General features: G+C 38.8%; 2 protein-coding genes and 1 long non-coding RNA gene across 5 annotated transcripts in view; 1 reads left to right on the top strand and 2 right to left on the bottom strand.

Annotated features, from left to right (window-relative positions):
* The window catches only part of LOC110949479 (electrogenic sodium bicarbonate cotransporter 1-like), a 34,069-nt gene extending 32,506 nt beyond the window's left edge, over window positions 1-1,563 (bottom strand). Inside the window, exon 1 of the mRNA XM_022191579.2 lies at window positions 1,248-1,563. Coding sequence (XP_022047271.2) covers window positions 1,248-1,267 — 20 coding nt within the window. The 5' untranslated portion in view covers window positions 1,268-1,563. The remainder of the gene's footprint in view (window positions 1-1,247) is intronic.
* A 695-nt stretch (window positions 1,564-2,258) lies between these two features.
* On the bottom strand, window positions 2,259-17,182 carry dck (deoxycytidine kinase). The gene is made up of 7 exons (XM_022191561.2): window positions 16,982-17,182; window positions 16,575-16,690; window positions 6,531-6,724; window positions 4,788-4,935; window positions 4,531-4,646; window positions 4,044-4,143; window positions 2,259-2,514 (listed from the first exon to the last, which is right to left on the bottom strand). The coding sequence occupies exons 1-7, from the start codon at window positions 17,070-17,072 to the stop codon at window positions 2,488-2,490; spliced, it is 792 nt and encodes a 263-aa protein (XP_022047253.2). The 5' UTR covers window positions 17,073-17,182; the 3' UTR covers window positions 2,259-2,487.
* Window positions 9,285-12,705, top strand: LOC127530900 (uncharacterized). Of its 3 annotated transcripts, XR_007937664.1 has the most exons (8): window positions 9,285-9,913; window positions 10,512-10,598; window positions 10,674-11,384; window positions 11,755-11,801; window positions 11,926-11,982; window positions 12,056-12,116; window positions 12,274-12,309; window positions 12,401-12,705. It is a non-coding gene; the product is annotated as an uncharacterized LOC127530900 (long non-coding RNA). The 3 variants fall into 3 exon arrangements; XR_007937665.1 differs by lacking the exon at window positions 12,274-12,309; XR_007937663.1 differs by lacking the exons at window positions 12,056-12,116; window positions 12,274-12,309.
* Window positions 17,183-18,880: the final 1,698 nt, after the last annotated feature.

The raw sequence follows: 18,880 nt of genomic DNA, 5'->3' as shown, positions 1-18,880 counted from the left end.
GAGGTTGAAAAGTTGAGGTAATAATGGAGATTTTTATTGGCTTGAAAATAACTTCACTCATGAAATATAAAAAGAAGAGCTGACTAGTGAATAGGTTACTTTATGTCATCGCTTTATTGTTGTTGTACGACTGCCTGTCTGACCTGCCTTGACTTTAGGAATTTCCACCAATAGGACCGGACTGAACAAGGAAACACACAGATATATCTAATTGCTCATCACTCAGCAGAGCATACAAAAGCCTTTTCAGTCTCCAGTTAGTACCTAAAGGAAGAGTCATCCAAGTAAATGAATGACATAAAAAGAAAAGGAAAAAAAAAACATTTCCCGGCTCTGTCGCAAACCAGGTGTCACAATCTCAACAAAAGACACAAGAATGAGGAATCACCTTGTGTTTTTTTTCAGGTTCTGCTGCCAAGGGAAGGCAGGGTACCCACCCAAGTTCCTACAGGTTACGCTTTGTTTCACTCCTTGTCACTTGGAGAAGGTGTTGGTGCCACTATGGGACTGTGCTCCACCTAATGCATGCTCCAATGGGTTAACCCTCATATGGAACACTAACTTACACCCCGGCTGCAGACATTTTCCAAACAGTTGACGAATTCCATGTGCTTGGAGGAAAAGTGCATGCAGGCCCACAAGTGAAACTTCCATGTCTGATAGTAACCGTGAAGTCTGATTTGCTGACGTCCCTGCCATTGCGCAACCAGGACGCACAGACTGGTCCACGCCGAGTGTGAATTTTAACGGTGCCAGCTCTCAGACCACATGTTCTGTGAGACATACACTCAGCTTTATTCATAAAGATGCCCCCGGCACCATATCTCCAACCACTTGGCCTGCGCTCTCTTCCTCTCTCTAATTGATAGTGACAGGTTCTTGGAAAATAGATTACCGCCCGTTCCTAACCACTGCGCTGCTGCAACAGCTTGGCTTATCCAGCCAAGGGTGTCAATGAATGAATGAATTTTTTTTCCTACCGTGATTAGCAGAGTAGCAAATGATCTACATGTGTTTTACTGAAGTACAGCTCCAGGGGCCAATAAGAACCAAAAATGGCACTAAAAGAGAAGATTTACGCACAGAAAATGTTATTCAAGTTTTGTTTGGTTAATGAGCGACATGAACTTGCTGCCTTCATGTGGTTAGAAAGCAGCCCAAGCTTATGGACTTCAATCTTCAAGGCAAAGTTTCCCAAATAACCAGTTTTCGTTTTTACAGGGAAAGAGAAGTGATCATAAACTTACTTGCTCTTCTCGGAACTCATGGCTCGTCTTTCCAGATGGTCACTCCGGTGCCGTCTTCGTCAGCTTTCAAGTTGGCTCAGCTGCGTGGTGTTTGGAAAAATCTTCACCTACTCTAGCTGTTGCACGTTTTAAAAGTGAGCAAAACAAAGTGAGAGAGGAGTCGAGGAGCTTCGGCTATCTGGCTGGAATGATCTCTTCGACTCTACAAATCAAACTTGACGCGCAACGCACAATCCTCATATCTGGCTGGACTCGGTCAGGCCGTGTCTCGGAAACATCTTGGAGAAAGTGGAGAGGCTCCGTGCGCAGCGTGTCTTTTTTCCATATTTTAAAGTGCCATCCCTCCTCCTGCGTGACGCCACTGGGAGGGCGGGGGTCAGAAAGTTAGTGCTGGGTGGCGCAACCAACCCTTCAACTTGGCAAATGCGCTCTTTAATGTTCACTAAGGGAAATAAATGTCACCAAATCTAATAAATAATATACAAATCATGTTTTAATCCATGAGCATTCATTCATATTAGGTGCTAATCTCATATTAAACAAACTTTAAACTTGGATTATCTTTTATCTTTTATTGAAATTCTTTTTGTTCTTATAATACTTGCAGATTATGAACATTAATTTTGGATCATCTCTCTCACACGCACAAAAACAAAACTTTATATATCAACTGGTGTTTATCATTTCAGTTCACCAACAAGTCCAGGAATCTCTCCCTCTTATATATTCTAATCTATTTATTTGTAAGGAATTAAAACAGAAAGTTAAAGCAGCTATTTCGGGTCGCTTTACTCAAATCCTATTGGAGCTACCAGGTAAAGGCAAGCTGAGCAGTCAGAAATAGCAGCTGACTGCTGGCATGGAGGCTGGCGACATCTTCTGGAAGGTTGGAGAGAGGAGAAGGAGGAGGAAAAGATGGGACTGATGGAGCAGGGTAAACCTTGATTTCCAGAGAGGAATAAAATACCAAAGAAACAAAAAACTTCAAAAAATGTAACCAAATCAATCAAATTCATTTCAAGTATTTCAAGTTTATTGTCTTTTTTTACACCAATGGACAAACAGTGTATTCTAATTTTGCACGCTAACATTGATAAATATACAATTCACATGAGAAAACCACAACAAATAATTTCAAAAATGAAATAATGCTACCGGCATTGACTGTTAAAAAAAGCTTTAGCTGTTGAAGCATTGCTTTGTTTTGAAAGTGGTCCTCCATCCCATCACCTGGCGATGTTCACAACGTGCTCAAGAACTCTTTCACCTAAAAATAAACAACAAATATGGTTAGCAATACACATAAAGACAAATACTTTAAAATAAACTGGCTGATGTCATTTGCGGAGAGCATTGTCTCGTTCTCTTTCTTGCTTGTGACCTGACTAACAGTCTAATCTCTTGTGTTCACCATCAACATGAAACTGCCACATAAGCAGCTTTTCAAACCCTAATTTGCATATGCGAAGCCTCGGTGAGTGAATGTGTGTGTCTCAGCAGCAGAGAGATTGCACACATTTATTTCAGTCTGTTTATCCCCAGGATATGTGTGTTTCAAAAGGTTCTTCAGTTTGTGTAACAAGCATCAGCTGCAGTGAGATTTAAAATTCTTCATGTAACTTCTTCAATACCGCACATAAAGACAGTGGTCAGGCTGAAGGGTTAATGACACAAGCAAAGGTTTTAATACCACAAGGTAAAAATAAACTGAAAAGTTTACTCAAGTAAATAAGGATGATCAGAATAATGACTTAATGTGTGAAAAGTAAACATACACATGAAGTAGGAAAGACGGCCTTCAATAATCAATAATCAATAATCCTCATTAGATCCAGCACTTTCTACCTACCTCAATCTAATGGAAATATCTTGAATATACTGCTTTCAAGAATTTTGAGAAATCAAGCGTCACTTTTCTTGATTTTCTCGCTGCTTTCGAAATATTCACACCTTTTTAAAGTTATTAAAACAACAAATCTGTTTTTGAAACATGCCCTTATCTTAATTTGGAAAAATTGGAGATTTTACCATTTTATATATTACATAATGTTACATTAATACAGAGTTAATTTGCTAATAATGAGGTTTAAACATGTAAACAGCATTTTAATGTGATAACTGGTGAAAGTGGAGTCAGTTTTGCTCATTAAACAGCACAGCTGCAACAATTAATCGACTGATTGCTTATAAATCAATAAACCACTATTTTAACAATCTACTAATTGTTTTTTTGTACATAAAGTCTATATTCTGTCATTTCAACTTCGTAAATGTGAATATTATCTGTTTTCTCTTCTATTCTAGGACAGTAAATTCAATATCTTTGGACTGTGGACAAAACACTGATCGACATTTTCATCATTTTCTAATAATATATAGATCAAACACATAATTGAGTAATGCAGAAATAATCAACAGATTAGTCAGTAATAGCAGTAATCTTTAGTTGCAACCCTACATGACAGTTTGGTAGTTTTATTTACCGCACAGTTATTCAATTTATATTACTTTTTTCTTTTTCAATAATTGATTTAATACATAAACTAGTAACTGCAGCTGCTAGCAGAGTAGAAGTTGTATTGAAATGAAAGGTACAGTTTTTATCTCTGAAATCCAGTAAAGTAAAAGTATAAAGCACCATGAACTGAAAATACAATCTGCATTTGTCAGTGGTTTAATTTTTACACAAAAGGTCGACAGGATTTCTGGATTCTGTAAATTTCAGCTAAAAGAAATTCGGATGGAAAGAAATGTAAAAGCATTAACTGACTAATTCAAAATCTTCCCGTAACTCACCTTCTCAATCATGTCAGCACTCCTGCTAGTGTTTGCCATAAAGTCTTCATTCACGTCTATGGTGAGGACCGGCACCTTGTTCAGATACTCAAACTCCAGGCTGTGGGCAGAAGTGACGTGGTTAGTGATGCTTTACAGTTCACATCCAGGAAACTGAACACTTTTAAAGTTACTTCCTCGAGGAGATCATTTAACATTTAACTCGGTAAGGAAATAGATGAGAGAAGCAGCCCAGTTCCTGCTTCATCCATTCCCCAGAGACATGAATGTGGCAGATGCAGATCACATGTATTTAACAGTTACAGTTTAAGCTGCCTCCAGGTTGTTTCATGAATGGAGTCTTTTCTTCTAATGTTCACTGACACTCAGCTAACACAGTACGGCCCTCTTCTTCTATAATGCATGTGTTGTTCTCTCAAAAATGCAGACAATTTGTGATGCAAAAGAGCCTTAAAAAGTGTGTGTGGATGTGCACGTGTTTGCTCACGTCATCGTCTTGTGCTGCAGCCAGCTCTCGTGTTTAAAGTGGAGCTTCTCCAGGTACTCCAGTGGGATGTCTTGTTCTTCCGCTCTGCCTCTCAGGTGTAATCTCTCTAAACATCTCTACACATGCCCAAAATAGAACAGAATGGTCGACTTATTGGTGTCATTTTGCTTGTTGACGATGAAAATCTGTGTTCCACAACAAAAACTGTTCGTAAATATGAGTGCGGTAATAGAAGCTGGGGAAACTAGTTAAGGTACCTCCGGTGAAGCTCTGAGGTAGATGATGCCGTCCAGCTCGATGTGCTTGCCAAACTGGTTGTGCAGCCAGCCATGCCAGTCCTGGTAGACAGACCATTCAGTGTCGTTCAGGCATTCACTCTCGTACAGGTTGGATGCAAAGATGTACCTAAGATGAGACGAATACAAGAGAAGGGTGGACATGAGCTTTGAACAAGAAGGACTGCATCAGTTTTTTTCTATTTTTAGTTGCTGTGTATTCATATCCCTGCTGTATTCAAGCGCTAAACAAACACAGTGATGAAAATACTACAAATTGCCTGATTAACCCGCAAAATGTTTTTCTGACTACAAAAGTAATTGTTATTCTGTATAGAAAAGGTCAGACATTGTACCGCTGATCAGTCTGATAAGACTTTGTCTCTTCCATCCTACACATTATTAGGCAGGTGGTTTTAATGTTTAGTGTATGTCATTTAGTTAAAAGACAGTTCAGAGATACAGGAGTTGTGAGGAATTTTACTGTTTTCTCCCCGTTCCCACAGTCAAAATCTATGAAATGCTGTAAGACAGACCGTTTTAAAAGTATTTTGTGTAGTCAGAAGTTATGTCAAGCAGCAATATTAGACTGTCTTAGCTCAGTTGTTGAATGTTTGTGAGATCAAATAACATAATCATGATGTTGTACATACAGGAATGAAGGAAAATGAAGTGAGTAAACTTGTTTTTTTTAAAGCTTTGTCTAAGGGGATTCCCAAAGCCTCAGACTGCAATCCACTAAATTAAATGATTGCTACTTCATCAAAGGAACGCAGTAGAGCTATGTGATGATCGGCGATGGTTTGTCTGTCTGTCTGTCTGTTTGTAACATTACTCAAAAACAGACTAACAGATTTGGATGTAATTTTCAGGGAAGGTCAGAAATGACACAAGGACTAAGTGATCAGATTTTGGCAGTGATGCGGCTTATAGTCTGGATCCACAGATTTGTTAAAGATTTCTGTATCACTGTGAGACAGCAGCATGGAGTCACTGTAACTATGAAACGTAAGCACTATGTCAGCTACATATTTAGGTCACGTAATTCGATATCCATACACAACGTACACATGCATAACACGCGCCTGTGCTCAGCACAAGGTCATTTTGTTTGTGGGTACATCTATAGTAAATGGCCACATTCTATGTTGCCGTAATTTCTGATCATCAATAACTAATAAAGAAATGCTGCATTTCTGACGGTGCTACAATATGGGGAAATGAACAGGCTTGGCGGAGTCCTGTTCTCTCTGAGTGCTTTTCTGGTTTAAACTGTTACAAGTTAAATTTTAACAAACTGTTTCAGCATTAAAGCAACAACTTTCAAACATTGTTTTCAGTAAGCACTTAAGGTTTAGCTACTGTTATTGATTAAACCCCTAAAACTTCATCTCTGTGCATCAGCGTTGATGTAACCTACACCATCATTTCTTCTACAATGTGTCGATCTATGAAGTCCTCACCACCTTCTCCATGCAGCTCCAGCACACCAGCAATCACTGCAAAACTACTCTATGCTACACAACGGCAAGTTGCAATATTGGAGTAATTCGGCCATACATAGAAGAATTATGACACTGAAAGCTCCGGACTGTAGACTTCTAACTCTGCTTTACTACAAGGGATTACCCCGGTCAAACAAGTTGAATGCATGTGACGGTGAATGTTCAACTACTTCATGCTTTTTCACTGGATCCAGACATCTTTCAGTTTGGTCGCTGATACCTGTCGCTGTAGATGGATCGCTCGAAGAACTGCACGGGGTTCTCAGCCTCTCGGAGCTTCCCGTTGGCCGACCGGATCTGGGCTCGCACCCGGCTGATGCAGGCGTAGCTCTGGAAGGTGTAGGCCCACCGCTCTGGCTTCTCATACATCATCTGCAGGACATTCCCTCCGCTCCGCTGAGATGTGGTCAGCTCCTAGGAGATTAAAAACCCGTGTTAGATTTCCCACCTTCCCTATAGGTAAGAACAAATCTCACACATTATACGTCTCAGCGTCAACATGATGGATGAATAAGTCAAATTTCAGTAAAGTATGTAAACAAAGCAAGCAGTTAGAGTCATGTTTTATGTTACAACACATCTAAATTCACAGCCCACTAACTGACATATGACTAATGCATTGGGAGACCTTTATGATTATTTATAGAGGCTGCTTGATATTTACAGACGAAGCCGCATGGAGAGTATACAAAAGTGACATTTCAAGGAACTGTCTGGTGCCGTTTCTTGTAGACATGACACTTTAGGGCTTCTTCACTTGTGATCAAAGTAAACATTATAAGACCTTTTGAATGCTACTGAGAATCAACCTAAGACTCCTTACAGGAAGGTCAAATAATGAGGGGAAACAAGGGAAAATAAGGCCTACAATTACTTAACAGTTCCATAAACTGTATTTATTGTGCAGTAAAGTTTTGTCAGTACCAACGTGGGAGCCAATGAGCATGTTACAGTATAAATAGGAAGCGATCTTTGTCAGGGCAGGTTACCGGAAGGAAAAACAGTTCTGACTCCGAAGAAGCCGCTAATAATGAATAGTTTGTTTTATCATTTATTTCATTCACCAAAAACAAAAAAACATACATAAATATACAACAAAAATATTTGAAAGAAAGGGTGGCAGAAGTAGGTAAAAAAAAACTTATAAAGTCTGCCCCCTATCAACATAAAATCAGTGACAAGTCATCATCAAGTTATGCTGTCGAGCACAGTCATCTTTCAAGAGATTCAGCAAAACAGAAAGCAAGTATTCTGCTCCACAGTAGCGTCATATCTTTTTAGTAATGAAGCTTTTAGACTTATCTTAAAAATAAAAACAACAACATATGCAGCCTTGATATCTCCTGTAGTGTGTTTGTGAGTCTGAATGTGTGTGTTTTTGAAGGAAACTTTAATCTGAGGCTTTTCGCGTTGCTCTGTTGCATTGTAATAACAGGAAAACTGTATGTCTAGCACACGTTCTGGTGAATTGTCAGTCTGCAAGGCTACATGTTGGCCTATAGAAGCAGATGCTGACACAAGTTTTGTTCATTCAGACTCATCTGTGACTCAAAACAACTTTAACATTCTTCTGTTTATGGAGTGTAATGGGAAACAACCTTGTCATTCACTGTAGTTCTTCCCACTGTTTCCAAAGCTGCTCACGTATTTGTTAATTTTCCTGAAGTTGTAGTTGAACTACAGCTGTTTGAAGCAATAAAAGAGCAGATTATTGGAACCACAAGCATTTTTCTCGGCTCTCTTCAGCAGATGCGGTAAAAGTTTGTCGGCGCGTCGACTTTTTAAGTCCTGGTGAAGCACCTCAGAGGCTTCAAGCATTGGCTTAGTGTCTACAACCAGTTTTTAAAAAAAAAAAACAACTTCTTCTCAGTTGCTTGACTTCGACCAAGTTTTTCCCAGTATGAGCTTCCTAGTTTCTGTGGTTAGCAGTTCTGTGTTTGCTGCTGGTTGACACGCCACAAAAATAGGATTACAAAACTTTCCACAAGCATTATCCATTGTCTCATTTGTTTATAGATGTGTACAGACTGTTGCCAAGTGCTGCTCAAAGGAAACTGAAAGGAAACTTTGAAACTGTTTTTAGTCAGGTCTTCTCCTCATTGTGTGATGTGCTGTGAGATTACATCCACTGTGAACTGGCATCACAGAAGCAGGACAGATGGACTTTTGCTGTCGAAATTAAAGATTTCTCAATAACTTTAAAGGTGTTTCTTGAGCAACTCAGTGCTTTAAGGACCTCCAGAAATCCAAGAAGGTGTAATTACTATCTATACTAAATTAGTGGTAGCCCTTTTTAATCCTATGTAACTCAAGACCAGAAATGGAATCTGGCTTTTCCAAAATTCTCTGAGGTCCACGGTTAGTTTTTTTATTTTTTTTTTATTTAACCATATACCTAACTGCAACACAAGTTCAAACCCGTACCTCACCATTACAGCTCTGCTAGACACATTACAGCCCAATGACCAGCAGAGGGCGCCTGACTGAACTACAGTAACTGTTAGTGAGTTCTGACAGCAGAGGAGTCTCCTGAGACGACAGACTGAGCGATTGAGCTGCGGCTTTGCATACTGATGGTGCCTCTGTACTATCAGATTACACTGCACTACTGACATTTTTGCACAGTTTACAATTGCACCAAATACTTTCAAGATGGCCTTAAGCTGACCTTTTCATGACTAAAATGAACAGAAAATGCAGATAATCTTCATTCTGGTCTTTTTCCAGACTCTGAATGGGCCTTTGGATGGGAACTCTGCACGGCAGTAAGCATGATATGTCTATGTATGAGTCTACGTTACTTTATTTGACAGGAATTAATGTATTTTCTTGTGAATTCTGAGCATTTCATAAACAAAAATGTCTATTTTGCATGAGTAATGTAAACCTCAATAACAAAACAGGTAAAAATATACACTACTGGTCAAACGTTTGGACACACCTTCTCATTCAATGTTTTTTATTTAATAATTTTATATGTTGTAGATCAGGGGTCGGCAACCCGCGGCTCCGGAGCCGCATGCGGCTCTTTCAGCCCTCTGTTGTGGCTCCCTGTAACTTTGGAAAATAAATTGTTCTGCCTTTCAGGCGCGTTTCAATGCATTTTAATATAGAGAGTTTTATTGTGAAATTACCGCTCTTATTTTGACGTGTCACTTCACCGGATGTGCTGCTGGGGGTTTCCCCTGGCTGGGACATGAGAGCGCAAGGTTGATGCGTTGTATTAAGCAACGCCTGTAGTTTCACATCGTTTTGTACTCAAGAATGGCAAGCCTGTATATTAAAGGTCCACTCCAAGAAAGACACGTCTTGTCTTTGAGTCAAAAGTACTCATGATAGGGTAATACACGTTACACGCAAGAACACGGCAGCAGGTCAGAGAGTCAGAGGAGTGACGTCTTGGAAAACAGGGCCAAGTACCCCTGACTGCAGCCCGCAGATCGGGGCGTGCCTCAACGTGGGCGGAGTTAAACGTTGAGCTCCGCCCACCTTGAACTAAACGTGGGCGGAGTTAAACGTTTAACTCCGCCCGCATAGCGCAGTTGAACCGTTGAAGAAGAAGAAGAATGTAATAGAGAAGAAGAAGAAGTTTCCAAAATGGAGGTAAGCACGTTTATCTTTTGTTTAAACGTTGCTGTTTTGCTATTTTGTGACAGACAAGGAAGGAAGTGATATTATTTTATCTCCAGTTGCATTATCTCCTTGCATTAGTTTCAGACTTACGTCAGACTTATTTATTTTGTCACGTGCTAAGTAGCAAGCCCATTAGAAAAGTGACGTTTAACAAAACATTTAAACGATGCCATTCCTTTTAGAATTAGACTGATTCAAACTATTCAGAATAATCTACTGGAATTGGAGGAGAAGCTAGAGGCGTGGAGGTTTGCCCTGGAAAGGAGAGGAATGAAGGTTAGCCGCAGCAAGACGGAGTATCTGTGTGTGAATGAGAGGGACCCAAGTGGAAGAGTGAGGTTACAGGGAGAAGAGATCAAGAAGGTGGAGGATTTTAAGTACTTAGGGTCAACAGTCCAGAGCAATGGAGAGTGTGGAAAAGAGGTGAAGAAGCGTGTACAGGCAGGCTGGAACGGCTGGAGAAAAGTGTCAGGTGTGATCGAAGAGTTTCAGCTAAAATGAAAGGTTTACAAAACTATTAATTCAAATGGATTGGATAGTATAGTTCAATTATCTATCTCTGTTACAGAGAATAGAGCACGTGTTTGCTGCAAACAGCCACGTCATTGCCACATGGTTTCCACCATCATCCACAAACCCCATGGATCACCTGCCGGTAATTTGTTAAAAAGTTTTGCTTTTGTAGTGGAGTTTGAGCATTTCATATTCAGTTATTGATATCTTTTTACAGGGCAATGCAGCCAGTCTCCAGTGGGTTCTGCTTCCAGTATTTGTACCTGGACACTGGATACTCTGTAAATACATTTATATCTTCCTCTATTATGACCTTACACAACAAGTTGCTCATTGCTGATTTAAATTTTTTGGTATATTAAATGCATGGCAGCTTTGTTAGTATTTCTGTAACATTCCATAACTTTATGTGTGTGGTTATATTTGAACACATTTAACAGATACTGAGGCCACAGGCTAGGGAGATTTTCTTTCTAGATCCCCTCTGTGGCAGCGGCTGGAGAGATGAGAGTAGAGTCCATCTAGTCAGGTTTTTAGGACACCTTCCAAGATCCTTCCTGGACAGTGGTAGTTCTGTTTTAAACCACTTGTCCTTTGTTTGTTTTATGAATGGTTCTGTTTTTATTTGAATGCATTAAGATGTTCCAAACAAACAAAAACAAACAACAAAAGTGAGTGTTTGCGAGGGATAGAAGTAATTGTTACATTATTCTTATTTATTTTTACATTATTCTACGCAGATGGAAACAGAACCATATGTTTTGTTTGTTTAAGCCCATTACAAAAACGTTTGATTTGAAGTTCCAGCCTCTTCCAACTTTGTTCCCAGTGTTGCTTTAAAATGGTTTATTGTACTTTTATTTCCTCTTTGAGCACATTGCTCACATCTCCTGGGCCTTGGAGGCAGCTTGGTGTGAATGATGTTTAGGTGAGACATTACTACATTGCATTTGCTAACATTTCCTATTTCCTTGCCATTCTTTTGTTAAAACACTGCAAAGATGCTCCACCAACTGTGGCATGTTTGTTTTGATGGTAAGAACTACTCAGTATGTTATATCGATGACCTCTATAAAATGTTTTTTCTGCATTTAAAACACACTCTTTGTATTGAAAACCTGTATCCTGACAGAATGTGCATGATATTATATTAACCAGTATCTCTGTACATTGTAATGGGGGCCAGTTGTGATTTCAGTGAGGTTTTGTGCAAATTGTGACACGTTATGTTTGACTGTAGCGATGAAGGTATTATTTTTGGAAACATATTTTAATCTTCTGCATTTCCTTCTTCACAGGAAAACATGCTGCAGATTAGAAGATGGTGGTGTCTTGTTCTCCTGCTGTAAGCGCCCTCAGTATCACACTTTTAAACCAGATTCTTTTAAATCACGTTTTACTGTATTCACTGTCATCTGACCTGCATGAATGTTTTCATTGTGAATGTTTGTTGTCATTAAATCACCAAGATCTGAAGAAGAGAGATTGCAGCAAAGAAAAAGGCAACGAGAGCAGAAAAATTACAGGTGAGAGGTCATGTGATAAATTGGTATATAGTGAAACTATTGCTCAAAGACTGATCCCCCCCACTTATTTCAGGATGTGGCTGAAGTCCCCCTGAAAATGTTTAGGCTTTCAGAATCTGCCACTGAAGCATCAGGTATTGTTCCAGCCAGCATTGTCTCACACATATCCATCAAGGTTGTTGAGGTTCCATGTCACAGAGCAGTCATTATTTCTCTGTGTACTTAAAATCAACCACTTAAATCTTGCATTTTCATTGTGCCTGTATACACCACAATCTGTTTCCTTTCTAGATCAGGCTGAGAACAGGACTGGGAACAGGAAACGGGGTATATTGCCTGAGATGGGTAGTCTAATTTCAGTGTTTTCTGCAATCTCCGAGCCTTTACTTAAACAACGGTTTTCTTTATTTTTGTTTAGGAGAATCCTTTGGTCAGGGATGCAATGGCGGCAGCCCGGTGGTGTGGGACCAGAACGTTCAAGGGAAAAATTTCCCTTCCCCAAGTTGTTACCATGGCCAAGGAGCAACGCGTGAGGGCAGTGGAACTCCTGTGTGTCTGTGATGGCCAGGAAGAAGAGGAGACCGCTGATCTCAGAGAACCGTTCCTTTTTCTTTTTAGTCTGCAGGAAGACTATGAGACATTCTGTCAAGAAATCATTGACAGGAGAAACATGAAGGTGTTTTGTGCTTTTGACAGAAAAGAATAAAGTTGTGTTCAACGGTGCTGAAGCTTAATTCATTACATCTGACCCCTACAAATGTACATGGTTCGTGAGTTGTACAGACTCTGATATATTATGTCTGACATAATCATATACAGAAAGTCTCTATACAGAGATCAGAGATTATGTTTTTGTTTCAGTTATGTAGAATGAAGGCCAAGCTAAGAGCCCTCTTTGATTTGAGGAAAGACATGTAGCATTGACTGTCAGTTCAGTCTTATATCCTTGAGTGGATTAGTGACACTTTAAGAAAGTCGTTAGTGCAAAGTTTTGGAAATCTGTGTTATCAGCCAGGAATAACCATGCATGGTCAGGTATCAATGGCAGAGACATTGCTGCTGTCTCTGATCTCCTTTAATGTAGCTGATATAATTCAGTGTACAAAAAAATCCAAATGTGTCTCTGTATGCTGTATATCACAAATTTCACTTCACTGTTTCAGTCCAGCTAGCCCTAGTTAGACAGGGTTTGAGTTAAAGAGAGTTGAACCCAAGTAAAAAGTTGTGTCAGTATTACAACTCCTGGCAAAAATGATGGAATCACCAGTCTGGGAGGACGCTCATTCAGTTGTTTTAATTTGTAGTAAAAAAGGAGATCACAAACATGACAAAAAACTAAAGTCATTTTATTTTGCAACTTTCTGGCTGTAAGAAACACTAAAAGATATCAAGAGGAAAAGTTGTAGTAGTCAGTAACAATTACTTTTTTAGACCAAGCACAGGGATAAAATTATGGAATCAATTCTGAGGAAAAAATGATGGAATCACCCCATAAATTCTCATTCCCAAAACTACCTGCCATATCAGATTAAATCTGCTCGTTAGTCTGCAGTTTAAAAGGAGTGATCACACCTTGGAGAGATGTTGCACCAAGTGGATTGACATTAATCATGACTCCAACATGAGAGATGTCAGCTGAAACAAAGGGGAGGATTATCAGACTTTTCAAAGAGGGTCAATCATCACGAATTGTTGGAGATATCCCAGATTGGTTCTGCAAATGATCATCAAACTGACGTGAGACGAGAAAAATTGCAGCAGCAGCATCAAAACCAAGTTTATTTGGCCCAGCAGCAACAACCAAATCCACAGTCTGCATGAGCAACAAGCTGGTTTGGTTGGAAATCAGCAAACTGGTGTGCTGCAGCAACTTCCAATCACTCTTGGTCTAAAAAAGTGATTGTTACTGACTACCGCAATTTTTCCTCTTGATATCTTTTAGTGTTTCTTACAGCCAGAAAGTTGCAAATTAAAATGACTTTAGTTTTTTGTCATGTTTGTTATCTGCTTTGTTTCTAAAAAAAAAAAATTAAACAACTGAACGAAAGTCCTCCCAGACTGGTGATTCCATCATTTTTGCCAGGGATTGTATATGTTGTATTTGTGGGATTTGATACTACAAGAAAAATGTTTTCCCAAAGAACTACTTTTTGGCTCTAGACCTGATCCTGATATAAATAGTAATGCTGATATAAAATTAATCATGACAGTAAATCACATAAGATGCTCGGTTTCTAGGCCAGCATTTAGAAGCTGTATTGACGTTTGTGAATGTGCTATTTCGTCTCCGCCACCAGATGGTGACAATAAATGAGTCAAGCTCAATGTGGGCGGAGCTCAACGTTTAACCCCGCCCACGTTTAGCTCAATGTGGGCGGAGCTCAACGTTTAACTCCGCCCACGTTGAGCCACGCCCCGATCTGCGGGCTGCAGTCAGGGGCTTCTCAACAGGGCAGCGACTTACCGGAGAAAAGTTATTAGCTTAAGATAAATAGATAAATAGATTTTACAAGTCAAATAGACATTCGCAAAATATTGATTTCCAGCTAACAGTATGTAACATTTGAGGTCCAGGAGCAAAAATGACATTAACCAGGTAAGATAAATATTAGTGGAAGGACACAATTTAAAAAATGAATCTAATTAGAGGCTTTGTAATTAATTAATCACGACTGATTAACAAGGGCATAGAAGTAAAAAAAAAAAAGCGATATATGCAGTGTTGTCTTCATTTTAAATGCCAAAAGGATTTTGCGGCTCCCGGTGTTTTCTTTTCTGTGGGAAACGGGTCGAAATGGCTTTGAGTGTTAAAGGTTGCCGACCCCTGTTGTAGATGAATACTGAAGACATTAAAATATTAAAATAATACGCATAGAATTATGTTGTAACCAAAAAAGTGTTAATCTTCAGTGTTAATCTGCAATGTAGAAAATAATACAAATGAATAAATGGAATTGAATGAGAAGGGTGTGTCCAAACTTTTGACTGGTAGATTATATTTCCTCTTTTATTATTAATTCTTAGCATTTTGGTGCTGGCTAAAACTACCAAAAATACCTCCATGCATGTCTGAATGCATTCAGGAAAACTTGAAACAGTTAATGCAAACAGATCCATTTAACCAAATCCTTACAGAGCCTGTGCTTGTTTAACCCCAAGCAGGCTTTTTTTTTCTGATGACATTAATTCAGTCGTCTCAGGATTCTTGGAATACGGGCTCACACCTGAACATCTCGCCCACTGTGGACCTTTAGAGATCAGAGTCAGGGTGAGGCTACAGGTCTGCAGTTGTGCGGGAGGTTAGAGATGTTTTCCCTCTTGCTGGCATGTTCATCTGTCCAGAGTGCTACCATCTGTTCCCTCTGGGTGTGTGGTGCTGGTGGAGCAGCAACCGGTGCAGATATGTGGACAGATGGCAGCTGCACTCTAAATACAGATGAAAATTCCCCCAGTTATCTTAATGTGCCTCCGAGCTGTGAGCACACTCAGTCAGAGGCACTGAGAGGGTCTCCTGCCCTGAAGGATCATGAAAAAATAATCATCTGATTTACTTGAATTAATTTCCCTTAAACAAACCAGACTTTATGGTGGATTCTGTAGAGCAACATCAGCATGATCTGTGTTTGATGTGTGTGTGTGTGAATGAGTGGTAACTTTGCACTTTAACCTTGTAAAACTCATTGTTGCAGAAATACGTGAGTTTTAAAAAGATATTTTTATTATATATATATATGTGTATATACATACACACACACACATATATATATGTATAAACCCAAATATAGAAAAAAATCAATGTTTTTTGCTAAGTTTTTGTTTCCTTTTTTTCTATTTTTATAGAAAAAAAGCAAAGCAATTTGCTATGTATATATATTTCTTCTATAGAAATTATATATATATATATATATATATATATATATATAAGCAAAAATTATCTATCTATAATTTTTGCTTTTATATATATATATATATATATAACTTTTCTTAATTATCATGCTATTTTCCCCCCATACTTGGTTATTACAGGGTTAAAATGCAGTAGCAGAGCCTGTCCATACCAGGCGTGAACTAACTGTGACGTCTCCCGGTGGTTTCAACGCCGAGAAAATGAAGCCCGGATTTTGCTACTTCCTGGTCGTCGTTTTGGATTTTTTGGAGCCAGTGACATAAAAAGTGTCATCAAGCAGACTGGACCGGAGAGCAACTCGGGGCAGGTTTGGCTGAGGACTCTCTTATCCCGCCCACATTTTACCGCAGAGGCTTCTGTTGCTGTCCATCAAGTATAGCCACGCCCCCTGGCTCCGCCAACTTTAACGATTTATTTAAAATTCAGTATTGATTTATTTTAAGATCGGCCACCTGATCTCTCATTTTGACCATGAAAACTAACGGGAAAAAAAATCCTGAGCTGTAGAAAATCAGTCTATCAAATTTTATTTTTTCCAAAAATGAATTGGGGTCTATGGAGAAAAAGCTTTTTGGAGCCAACCCTAGCGGACGGCGTGATATTGCAAGTTTTTGACACTTCCGGGTGGGCTTCAATTCTGGAGCCAGATGCTACGTCCACTATATATACAGACTATGGTCCATACCTCAAAGTCGCTGCCTGATGCTTGGACGTTGCACCACCTGGCGATCGGTTCTGGTACCACCTCCCATTCCGCGCTCTCCTGATCCAAAAGGCGCACAAAGGTGGATTTACCCGCCGCTGTGCGCACATGGATGCAGAACATCACGTTTAAACACATCAGTCAGGACATCCAGCTAACCAGCTGCACGATGCTAAAGTGTGTGAGCATGTGATGTGACAGTTTAGTAGAAGCAGAGGTGTAATAGTAGGCTGGAAATTGGCGGCAAATATTAATCGATAAATAGTAAACCAGCACCTGAAGACACAGTTTTACGCACAGTGACTCTGAGGATCCCCTGCTTCATACATCAGCATGCAGAAACTTTAAGGAGCTCGTGTAAATAAAATTCGCTTTTGCAGTCCGCTTACCGATGTTTCCCTCGATTGAAATCCGCTTTATCCTCTTCTCCAGAGAGTCGTTCAGTGGATCAGGACACGGTCTCTTCGGGGTAGGAGACATGTTTAGCAGATAAAGAGGTATTCTAAAGTATTTAATGAAAGCAGGAGCTGCAGCAGAGATGTGACAGTCCTTGTTTTTGAAAGTTTGGCGGCAAGAAAAGTGAGGAAGAGGAAGCTGCACAGCTGAGTCCCGCCCAGGAAGCAGCAGCTGATCTGTGGGCAGACTGTAGCTTAGCCTGTGTGGTCTGTTCTGTACGATAACATAGTCTGATCATGTACAGTCTGATCACGTACAGCCTGATAACATACAGTCTGATAACATACAGTCTGATCACGTACAGCCTGATAACATACAGTCTGATAACATACAGTCTGATCATGTACAGTCTGATAAGTCTGATCATGTACTGTATGATCGTGTACAGTATGGTAACATACAGTCTGATCATGTACAGTGTATTAATGTAGAGTCCGATAATGCAGTGTAATAATGTACAATCTAAAAAGGTGCATTATGATAATGTATAGTGTAATAATATACAGTAAAATAATGTAGTCTGATCCTGTGCAGAGAAATAATGTAGTCTGATAATGTACAGTCTAATAAAGTACAATCTAATAATGTACAGTGATAACATACAGTTTAAGAATAATGTAGTCCAATAATGTACAGTGTAATATACAGTCTGGTCATGTACAGTCTGATTATGTATAGTGTAATCATGTACAATGTAATAATGTACAATGTAGTAACGTACAGTCTAATAAGGTACAATCTAATAACAGTGTGATAATGTACAGTGTAATAATGTGCAGCTTAACAATGTACAATCTAATAACATACAGTCAAATAATATAAAATGTTTTAAACTTAGATAATCTACACTCCGTGTTCTTCCATCCATCCACTGATTCCAGCCTGATTAGAATTAACATGTTACATTCAATGATGAAAATGTTTCCAAATATTTACTTGAATACAATTAGTAATACCTTATTTAAAATCTTCAGGTAAAGCTAATCAAGTAAATTTATTTAATATGTAAAATTGTGGGGACTTGACCTTAATATTTAAATTTTAACATTTAAAATTTTTTTTTTTTAAAATTAGTCAGATAAACCTGTGCAAGTAATACTGTAGCGTCTTAACTTTCAGAGTTAAATTATGTAAGTTTAGACAATCCATTTTATTGGATATTTTATCCTTAACATTTCAATTAGTCAAACAAATGCATATAATAGACAATATTGTTGCCCTTCACATTAAAATTTAATCAAACAAAATTATCTACGAAATATTACAGCGTATAAATATTATAACTAGTTGGATAAACATGATTATCATTACTATATACACATAATAAATACATTCAATAATCATTAACTTCATTCTTGAAGTATCAGAAGTAGAAAGTGTCAGTGTTGGATTATTCGATCCTTCCTATTGATGCATTAGCGTGTAAACATAATTTAAATGTTGGAATGGATGCATTTCTACATGCTGTTTGTTAATCTATGATGCAACAGTTGTGTCAATGTGTTTCATATGAAAATGCCTAATCTGAAAAAATAACTACATGGGGTAGACTTAATACTACAGTATTTTTTGAAATGTAGTGGAGTTACAGATTTCAGCACATGAACTGGGAATACTGAAGTAAAAGTGCCTCACAAGTGTGCCCAAGTACATTACTGTAATAAATTTAAATGCAATATCATTCCTGAAAATTAAACTCTAATATATTTCTAATGTAAAATATCTGTGAGACATAAAAACAGAGCTGCAAAGTAAACGCAGCAGAGTAAAAAGTACAGCATTTACCTGTGAAATGCTGCACAGAATGGAAACACTCAAGCACCTGCAATTCG

The sequence above is a fragment of the Acanthochromis polyacanthus genome, chromosome 18, assembly GCF_021347895.1.
Source record: "Acanthochromis polyacanthus isolate Apoly-LR-REF ecotype Palm Island chromosome 18, KAUST_Apoly_ChrSc, whole genome shotgun sequence".
Taxonomy (NCBI): Eukaryota; Metazoa; Chordata; class Actinopteri; family Pomacentridae; genus Acanthochromis; species Acanthochromis polyacanthus.
The sequence above is the reverse complement of the archived record's forward strand: the minus strand, read 5'-3'. Positions and strand labels throughout refer to the sequence as shown.